The sequence below is a fragment of the Pavona decussata genome, unplaced genomic scaffold, assembly GCF_977016875.1.
Source record: "Pavona decussata unplaced genomic scaffold, jaPavDecu1.1 SCAFFOLD_47, whole genome shotgun sequence".
In the NCBI taxonomy this organism is placed as follows: domain Eukaryota; kingdom Metazoa; phylum Cnidaria; class Anthozoa; order Scleractinia; family Agariciidae; genus Pavona; species Pavona decussata.
This window is the reverse complement of record NW_028145469.1, coordinates 1,963,383-1,973,781: the sequence shown is the minus strand read 5'-3', so window position 1 is coordinate 1,973,781 and position 10,399 is coordinate 1,963,383. Positions and strand designations below refer to the sequence as shown.

At 39.6% G+C, this 10,399-nt stretch overlaps 1 protein-coding gene across 1 annotated transcript in view; it reads right to left on the bottom strand.

Moving 5' to 3' along the window:
* The window catches only part of LOC146482238 (uncharacterized), a 30,160-nt gene extending 25,294 nt beyond the window's left edge, over window positions 1–4,866 (bottom strand). Inside the window, exon 1 of the mRNA XM_085107534.1 lies at window positions 2,613–4,866. Coding sequence (XP_084963660.1) covers window positions 2,613–2,992 — 380 coding nt within the window. The 5' untranslated portion in view covers window positions 2,993–4,866. The remainder of the gene's footprint in view (window positions 1–2,612) is intronic.
* Window positions 4,867–10,399: the final 5,533 nt, after the last annotated feature.

Here is a 10,399-nt window from a genome sequence, read left to right as displayed (position 1 = left end):
AAAGAATTATTATACAAAAAACATGTTTATCTTCAAACCACTTAAAACATGTAAACTGTGTTCAAACGCCGAACACAGTCACGGTTTCCGGTATAAAACATCTTAAGTATTCGAAAAATCCTCCATCAATTTAGTAGGTTGGAAGGACAAACAATAAACTGTTTTCCTTAAGGAAGTAAAAGGTTAAGAATTGTTATAAAACGTGTTTATTTTACAGCCGTTGACGTGTAAACTGTGTTCAAATGCCGGCCACAAATTCCGGTATAAACATCCAAACATTCGAAAAATCCTATCATCCTTGTAGGTGGAAAGGACTAATCATCTACGTACTGTTTTCTTAACAGCCGCAGGGATAAAACAAAACATGCTGAAAAACGCGGCTGTAGATTTTCTACAAATGAAACGAAATGTCAAATGTTAAATACGAGCTGAGTTTTGAGTATAATAAAGGAGAAGCCAATACCTTATTTCTATTGGCAATGCACTGACTTTAAAAAACTGCAAAACCGTCCGTTGTCTTCATTCAGTTATCTTCAGCCGTACCTTCGCAATTCTTGTCCACTCCCTGGACAAAAACACATTCTTTTTGTTAAGAATTCATAATCTTTTTATTTATTCTATTGTTTTGTAATCTCGCATTTTCTTTTATATTTAGACTTTTTATCGCCCTTTTCATTTCATTTTACCCGTCGAAGACGGTAGTTCAAACAGTCAAAAGCTTGTATCTTAAATAATTTTTAACCAGAGAAGGTTTTAAATCTTCACAATCTTTTTTGTTCGTTTTTGCGGCCATTTTTAAAAATGTCTAAGAAACTTTGGTAGTTTTGGTAGGAATACGATGTAAGCTAATAACTGCTTCGATCAATTGAAGAAACTAACAAAACAATCTCAAAAATGAACGTGTCCGTTAAAAATATCTCCATGACGGTCAACATGGTCTTAGAAGCACATGGGGGAAGGATGTATTTGCGGATTGTAGAACGAGAGATGTGATAAAGTGGTCAAGGTGATCCCAATGCTATGCTTTCCGAAGGATATATGTACACCACAACGATCCGAAATATCCAAATGAAACAGCATATTTTATTTATTAATATATGTATATATATTTTTTAATCAGCCTGCCATATATCACAGTGATAGGATTTCTGGAAAAAAAGTAAAAAGTCATTTTGTCAAAGCAAAAAGTAGATTCCTTCAAACAGGAAAATGTCAGATATACAGTATCGGATAAATTTTGGGGGATCAAAGGCCACTGATTTTTTTGCGAATTAACAATCCGCCAAAAGTAGATGTTGCCGCAAAATTTTATAACCCGCAGTTGAAGCATTTTCTGTAGAAATGTTCTCCGCGCCGTATGGAAATTGCCAAAGTATTATTGATCGATCCCAGTTCGGTTTGGCTGCAAATATGTTACAAATATGCTACCGAGTTCAGTGAAAAAAGAGTGTTAAATTTTCAAACTACCGTCCATGTTGCTACTTTTAATGCTTTAATTTTTCAGCCGAACCGACTACGTTTAAACTGGAATCTCAAAATTAAATCCCTCCGGAAGGAATTTGATTATCACTTTAAGTCGAAAACATTCGAAACAGAACTAAAGTTGCGATAAGGAATGACACAAGATTAATGTTTTGATAACATAACATGAATGATTCGCTGGTGGCGATCGTATCTTGCTACCGCCAAATGACGTCATTCTTGGTTTCCCGCCAAGATTACACAAATGACGAAAATAAATAGTGAAAATAAATCCACGTGCCAGTGCTGCAAAAAACACGTACCGGGTACTTTCAATTTGGTGTCCAATTTACGATTCATAGGGTGTATTATAGAATTTGTCTGAAGTACTAGTCCATTGCATTCAACCGGAATCTTCTGACGGCCCAATGCTGTTTATCATCGCGAGCCACTGACTCACTAAGGTCTCTTTCTACGGTCAGAGTATCATGTCGATCGCAATCACACCAAGCTTAAGAAGGAACTGTGTAATGAACAGTCCGTTTTGTAGTTGTAAGCATTCACGATACAGCTTAGCAAACATTTTGAAATATACGGACTCTTCCACACGCACAGCTGATTCTAAAAGGATGAATGGATGAAACGAGTGCTAACATTCATAGCTCGTAAGGAGCGATATAAAACGTATGCCTGGCAGATGTTAGCTTTTGACGGCCCAGGAATGTTGTTTTCACGGCTCTTCAATCGTATTAAAGAATGAATATGTCTTCAAAAATAGCATAAAAAACATTGCATTAATTCAAGAGTTGAGGTCAATTGACTTGCGTTCCAACGACGAAAAACTAAGAGACCGCCGGAAATACAATTGGCTCAAGATTTTTCATCGGAGATCTAAACGCTTCCAAGGGTGCCATCAAAATTAACTAGGCGGAAGGGGATTAAAGCGTGTAAACCAACCCTGATAGATCCTTGGACATCAAATGGTATCTGGCGATTACAATTAACGTGGTAATTTCATCGCTTTCAACAGCGTTGGGATTTTCGTAAATGAAACTTGCGTTGAAACTACAATTTGAGCCAAGTTGATTAAGCTGAAGATAGCTGCAATTCAGCACTGATTGAATCAAGGTTACAAATAGATAATGCCATACCTGCGTTCTAAATGCTTCAAGTTCCGTTTAATCCGTCGTATTTCTTCTCGAATGGAAGGAACACTCTGTCGTTTCGTTCTTCTTTGAGTCGTTGTTTTTGTAAAACACTCGTCGTGGAGAAAGTCCAAAGATCCCTCAACTTTGGCAAGCGACAATTCCATGTCTGCAATGCGTTCGCTGGCCTGTTGGAATCCGCGCAAGATATTTTCAACATCCACCGAACACTGTCTGTTTACAAGAATTTGGACTTGGCACACAGCATACAGCACGAAAAGGACTAATATTAACAGCTTCGTATAATTGCAATTACTGCATGCTGGTTTCTCTGGCACTTCGTTGATGCTAGGAGATCGCGAAGTCATCCCTGATTTTCCGAGCATGGTAAAGATCGCATTTCTTCCTTGATGATGTTGATGTTTTAAACCACTTAAACAAAGTCCTCACAGATTTCAAAACGTAAATCCTGGGTCATACATTTCGCTAAATTGAACGCACCACTCAAGTCGACTTCCTGCGTACGTTCAAGCCGGTGATGCAATGAATTGGCGATGAGTAGTCGTTGACGCCAAGTTTACCCATGGAAGTTGTTCAACCATTCAGATGTTTAGTTTCCTTTCGACGACGTTCGTGAATAAAGTGTTTCTGAGGTCAGAAATTTAACACCAGGTAGAGTTGATGTGTAATTCTACAACGATCAGTAACGTGAACCGGCTTTCAATCGATACCCATCTGATCTGTTGAAAGACAACTGGTGATAGCACGTCTGTCTTCACTCACCATTTTGGGAAATGCCTCATTTGTAAGCTCACGCTTTGCCGTGCTTGTCCGTGCTTGCATCTTTTTGACTGTATCACTAATCGCGCGTAGTTGGTTCAGCCAAGTCCTGGCTTCATAGCTGCGATTATTACCCCACGTTTCTAAACAGAACTCACGGCGGGACTCCTCCGAGGAAATTAGGAGAAATTTTGCTTCAATTTTCCTTTTCGCATATGACCTGTCTGATGTCTGCCGCAAACTGTGCTGCGTGCAATTTGATAAGATAACAGAATCAGATGAGAAGAGTCAAGGCAAACCAGGATTATATTTTCTCTGCCATCCGAGATCGCCGCCGAATCGTAAAGTCACCGCGGTCTAGTAGTCAAACTAACCTGTGAACAGGCTCCCAAGTGGGGTATAGGACCCTACAGGGCAAAGGAAAAAAATCGATCTCAGAGACGGCTCTCTGATCTCCCCTCTCTTCGCCCCACGGTGAGAGCGTGTTCACAGCATAGAGAGCATAATCAAAACATAACCTATCATATAACGGTCAATGTTAAATCATCATCGCTTCAGTTTTGGGTGGTCTCTTCTATGAAGGATTAGTCATTTGCCATGTACAAATATTCGATCCTTGCTGTCTACCGATCCAACATTTTCCTGTTTTTAGCTGAGCGTCTCTACAGGTGTAAGTTAACGTGGCATTCTTTGCGAAATTTATTTACTTATTTTCCCCGTTGGCTTGAAAAAAGGACCAGTTCACGAGACATAGGCCTTGCGGTAATGTTAAACTTTTTCATGTGCGGTAGAATACAGGGCAATAACATTCTGAAAACTTGAGTTTGTCCAGGTCGTTTCACTGCAGCTGTGTAACTTTTCATCGAAGCTAAATAGCAAGGGCTGTTGAAATCTAATAGGAAAATTGGGGGTAACCACACATTGTTCAGAGATAATTAAGCAACAAGAATTCCAGGACGCTTTAAAATGTTTGGTATTTATTTCTGAAAAATGTGCGGTTACCCCCAGTTTTCTTTTATGGATTTCTTTTTGGAGTTCTTGCTGAGATCTTCTTTTCCCGCATGGCTATAAACCGCGCCAAAAATACCTTAGCTGAATTAGCAGGCACCCGCATTTCTCATCCCGAGAAGCGCAGAACGTACTAAATGGTTTTAATCTAAAGTGTTGTTTACTTGAAAAATAATTAAACAACTTAACTAACGTTAATACAAACATGTAAGATAGTATTCCTATTTGGTTTAAGGAAATTCAGTGGAATAATGACAATCATATAATGCATTTATTATCCAAACAAAGGAGTGAGGGGACGACCTTATGGTAAACATTGGTCCATTGACGTTACGTCATACGTCAATGATTTTCAAAATGACGGGCGAATTTTTTGCTGTCGTTATTTTCTGTATTTTGCAAAAGATGTTAATTTTCCGGAAATTTGGATGCTTCTTTTACCTTATTCGATATGACACAGCTATTGACAAATAAAAAGAATTATTTGCGATAATGTTTGGTAAGATAAAAGTTCCAAAAGCCTTCATTGATATGAGGAATAGAAGGTATTTCCAAGTGGCTAATACGCCGGCAGAGTTTGTGCGATTATCGGTTTCCTGAAACACGAAAACGGAAGTTCTTTATAGATCAGAACCAGGGTCAGAACCAAGATAGTGTGCCATTCCAGCTTTATTAAATAGGCCGCACAAAATTCCGCTAAATGGGCTAACACACCTGACCAGACTGCAATAAAGCTCTTTAGCAAAGAAGGTAGCTTTGATAACATCAGTGTGAAGAAACCGTTCTAAGGAGGAGAGGGGTAGGGGTGACGGCTTCTAAAGTGCTGCAGTCAAACCTCCGTTTGAGGACACCTCCCGTAAGCTGACGCCAAACTGGGCTGTTGGAGATTCCTCCACTCACTACTCTTCATTTATAACCTCTCGTAAGGGAGCACCTCTCGCAAGCGGAAGCGAACAACTTATTGGAGCTCCAGCCGGCTAGCAAACTTGATCACCTGTCATAATAAGCAGACACTGGAAGCTGAAACTCGCGTTTGTTCAGTTGTCATTGCAACTGAAGGAACTGTCAAATGCTGTCCTCAAATTCAGCGGTATTCTTAAAGGCATGGAAATCAAAGAACCTCAAAAGCAAACGTCTGTCGATAGGTTTTTCGCACCTTTATAAGAGCGATGCTTTGTTCACATTTAGCGACGGATCTTGATGATTTGGCATTTGTACCTGTTCTTTTTGGCGCACGCCAACTGAAATTCAATTTAATACTCTAGTTTAAGTTATGTATATTTATATGATATCTCCGCTTGCTGAAGAAATTTTGGTTTTGTTAGGACTAGATCTGAAACAGAGTATAAAGTGTTTATTTAGTCTGAGGCGTCAGGTCACAGCCCCCTTGAGGTACCTCCACTTCACCCAGGCGATGACATCTTTGTAGACTGCTATACACATAAGGTATCCACCTACATACTACCTATACTAGAATGTAAACTAAAAACAATTTCTTTCGAGTGATCAAAATTTTGTGTTCACAAATTAATATTTTGCATCTGATCCGATCAAATGAGGGAGTTTGAGTTTCCAAGTGAACTGTCATCATTTGGTTTACTCAGGGCTGCATGTGAAATCTGCCCTATCCTGGCATACTCCAAGACATTCACTGGACTTTCAAGATTTCAAGGATTTAGAGCACTCCTCCTCGTTGAGAAAGTCAGCCCTTGACCCGTTTTTCTTTAGCTCCAAGTGTGTAAAATGAAACACATGCTTAGTGATCCTGGAGGGTTCGGCCAAATTAATAACTGTCAATTGGCAAGGAAGAGGGCTTGAAACACAACATAGACAGAGGGCATCGTGCAAGTCATACACACGATCACGAGGTGAGACTCAGATTTAATAACTCTTCTAGCGGATTTTATTTTTTCACCATCTTACCTCTTTGGTAACTATAACATGTTCCATTTCAGCCGTTGAGACAAAACGGTCATTAGCATTTTCTTGTGATGTTGTTCATGTTCTGTGCAACTTCAGGGGATCGTTCAAACTTTTGAGTCTGTCGGATGAGAGACTAAACTGTGGCCATTAGCATTTTGCAGGGTGGTTTGATTGGGTGAAACATTGTAAAAGTAGCCATTTATCAAATGAATGTATTGAGCTCTATTTTGCTAAATGATGTGTACGGTGCTCCTAGAGTCTAGTCTGTATAGCACTGTAATGAGCTTACTGAATATTTCTACGGTTAAAAATGTCTTGTCCGCGGCACTCTTTGGATAGCTTTGGATCGCAGATAAGATACTCAAAGATCATGACCCGAGATTGACAAAGCTGTTGACATCGTAATCCTTCCGGATACACAGTCTAATCTTTTTTGTAAGTATTCAATTTGAGCCGGCACGAGTTCGTCAGTGCTATTCATATACAAATCAACGTAGTGTTCGGAATTCTGTAGACTTACCACAATTCATGATCACGAAAGAGAGCGACAAAGCTTCAACTATATGCCAAAACTGGACTCCAAGAAGGGCTAATCATTCTGTTTTCTCTCGCTGCAGGAACGAGTCCAATCCCTCGATAAGTGACTGGGATAGCCGTGAGCTCATGGCGGGTGGGCAAAAAACGTACAGCCGTCCACCACGCAGAACTAGAAGGAGACGGCTGAAACTAGAACTAGAGGGTTACTAAAGACACTAATTATAAACACAAATGTATCATCATAGAGGGTTTTATATTGAGTGTCGTATAACCAGATTAGTTTGTCCAGACACGACAGACGTACGTAAAGGATATAAAAAGGGAAACTGAGAATTTACATTGTCTCCAATGTAGACTGCAAAATACCAAAAAAAAAAAAGAGACTGAAGAGAAAGATCTCGTTTCTTGTTTGCACTTTTTTGTATTTTGTCTACATCGGCTGAGACACAACCTCGTTCCCAGGGTCTCTCCTCTTCACGTCCTAGGGAGAGACCCTGGGAGCGAGGTTGTGCTGAGACAATGTAAATACACCTGAAACTATCAGCGGGAAATGGGTTTTGGAACTCGATCAAGAACAGACGTAAACAGCGCAATGAACCAATCAAAACTCGAAGCAAATAATGTAATCGTAACCCTCGATGCCAAGCGCGGGTAAACGCGTGCGGGCAAGTGACGATTGCTTTTGGCTTCGTTTCTCGTCGGTTGAGAGAGCGGGGCACTGTAAGGCAATGCCAAAGCTCACGCGTATATATTTTTTTTTTCTGTAATGTAAGTTCATCTTGAGATACTTTGATATTTGTTTTAATTATTTGTTCATTACATTACACAAACTGATATACATGTATATCTGCCGGCTCAGAAAAATAATATACGATGGCAGGAGATCCAAGCTCTACCCGGTTTTTTAAAGAAGATACCATCCTTAACTGGTTAAAACTGGTTACATATAGCACTGATGGATACATTCATAAATATAATATTTGTAAGGGTTTAGATTGTCTTAGGAATCAAGTACAAACAGGCTGAGTAAAAATTTGATTTTGCACATCAACTTTAGGACACCGCTTTCTTTCATAATTTTAAAAAGCTTGCTGAAACTTACTTGAGGTACTGAACTAGCTACAGTAGCAAAATAAGCTTCACCAAACGTTCTACAAAAGTTTTTAATTCGAACGGACGTGGCAGGGGGACTTTTTTTTTTATGTCTTATGCAATTTTGTTGGTTTTTGCAAGTATATGTGCATGGCATGCAACAATCGCTTTCAAATCGATAGCCACCATTTTAACAACGTTAAGTGATCAGCCAGTTTTGTAGTTGTGTAGATCGCTTCGAACAAGTCCGGAACGGTTATAGACAAATTAGAAAATTTGTTTGAAAAGTTATAACGTTGGCAGATTGTGGTAGATTCAGTTACCTTGTTGCTAACGTCAAAACAATTCAGATCTTACTGAACTTACCGAAAACGATCAATGGGAATTCCAGCCCGACAGAAAACAATTTATATTTATCACAAAGCCTTTAGTCTTGTTCAGAATTGATTAGAATTTATAGGCACCTACTGACATACGTAACTATGAGCTAAAGATGCACAACCGAAATTTTCCCCGGTTTCTTTGGATAGCAGTTATTACCACCGCGGCCTCCCTTTGAACGGGATGCCTGTTCTTCGCAGGGCTATGCCATGCAGCAATTTTCATTGTTAGGAGGTCTTGTGGGTTAATCAGTACCTAATCTTGTTCCTTGGTAAAGAGAGAATCGTGGGTTCTTTCTTCTTGTCTAAACAAATCACAACCTTTGCGACACCCTCTCATCATTGCATCTTGTTCGTGATTGTTAATTTGAAATTTGATCATATCACACCCGCACTTATCGACCTACATTGGCTCCCTGTAACGTTCAGAGTTCAGTTTAAATTACTCCTACTTGTCTACACGTCATTACGCAACCAAAGTCCTCTCTACATTAAAGATCTTTTGTCTCTGAAACCAGCTACTAATTATGCTCTTCGCTCGTCTACACAATCTCTCAGCTGTTCGTTCCAAAAGCCAACTGCTCTTCACTTGAGGATCGGGCCTTTGCTCATGCTGCACCTGATTTTATTAATTCCTTTAACCATCGTGTACGTCAGTGGTTTCCAAACCATTAGTTGGGCGCGGCTTTAAGGTTCTGTTTGTGATAGATGTGGCTTTAATCAAGCATGACCTGACCCTTTTAACGATGAATTCTCAGTCACTACTTAAATGGCGTTCATAAGGATTCAAAACGTTCAAGCTCATTTTTTTTACGTACGATATAATAGGCCAATTCCGAGTTGCTGTGAACCTCATTATGAAAGCGAGGTTAAGTGCAAAGCTCTCCATATGAAAACTAGTTTTGTTTGCATATGAATGGAAACTAATTTTCATAATAAAAGCTTTGCATTTAGCCTCGCTTTCATAATGAGGTTCATAGCAACTCGAAAATGGCCTATTATGTACCGAGCGACATTCTACAAACAGCGACCACAATTATAGAAGAGGATTCTACACCAAGTGCCAGAGGAAAGTTTGGCAGTTTTGTTTTCAACATTGCTATCAAAAATGTCAGGGTCGTTTTCATATTTGCCACTAAACTGTTATAGGGAAGCAACAACTTAATATCGCGTGTTAGAATGTCGGCGTCTAGTTTGTTTATTGCTGGACACGTGTTGATTAGTAAAGTTTGGTGGTTTCGGCGATTGCAACTTAATTTTAGAACCGCTCAACCAGCGTGCGCCAAATGTTTCCAATAACCGGAAAAAACTCAAGACGCCCTGAAACTGAAAGAAGCAGCCCCACTGATGTACAGCTGGGATGTGAACAAGCTCCTAAGTGGGGTATAGAGCGAACAGAAAAATCGGCAAGCGCTTGGCTTGCTCGGCTAACAGTAACCAATTTTTTCTCTTCGCCGTCATTACTTCACTTAGAAGGAACTTTGGAGCCTGTTCACAGACTAATGTTATGGCGCCTCGGAAGCTTAGGTGAAATTGATGGGAGTTCGCTACCGGTGGTGAAATCAAAACTCGAGCATTTCAAAGATTCGATCCGATTATCAGAGAAACTGCAAAAAAATAGAAATAATACTTGATGCAACCGGAGATACCATTTTAATGAAGGCTTTTCACAAGCACGTGCAGCAGTTTAACCTTAATGCTTTTAATATGTTGAAGGGGTCAAGGTTGAACATGCTTAACGGGTAAATATTCAATTTAAAACGACTTGCTAAGCTGCTTTTTCTTTACCGACGGCCGAACCATCCCACAGTCTTACATCTCGGCACGCAATGAAACTATGTCTTAGATTCCAGTGATGCCATCAATCGATTTGAAGTCAAGCAGACTCAACTAAACGATTGCTTCAAATCGTTCATACCATTCTAGACAATGGCGACAGTGATGTCCGAGTTTGGGAAGATACGAAGAAAGAGAAAATAAAATCTACGTTATAACTTTTTACTGAAATCAACAGAAATATTTTAACATATCATCATCACCATAATTGTCACATCATCATTATCATCATCATCA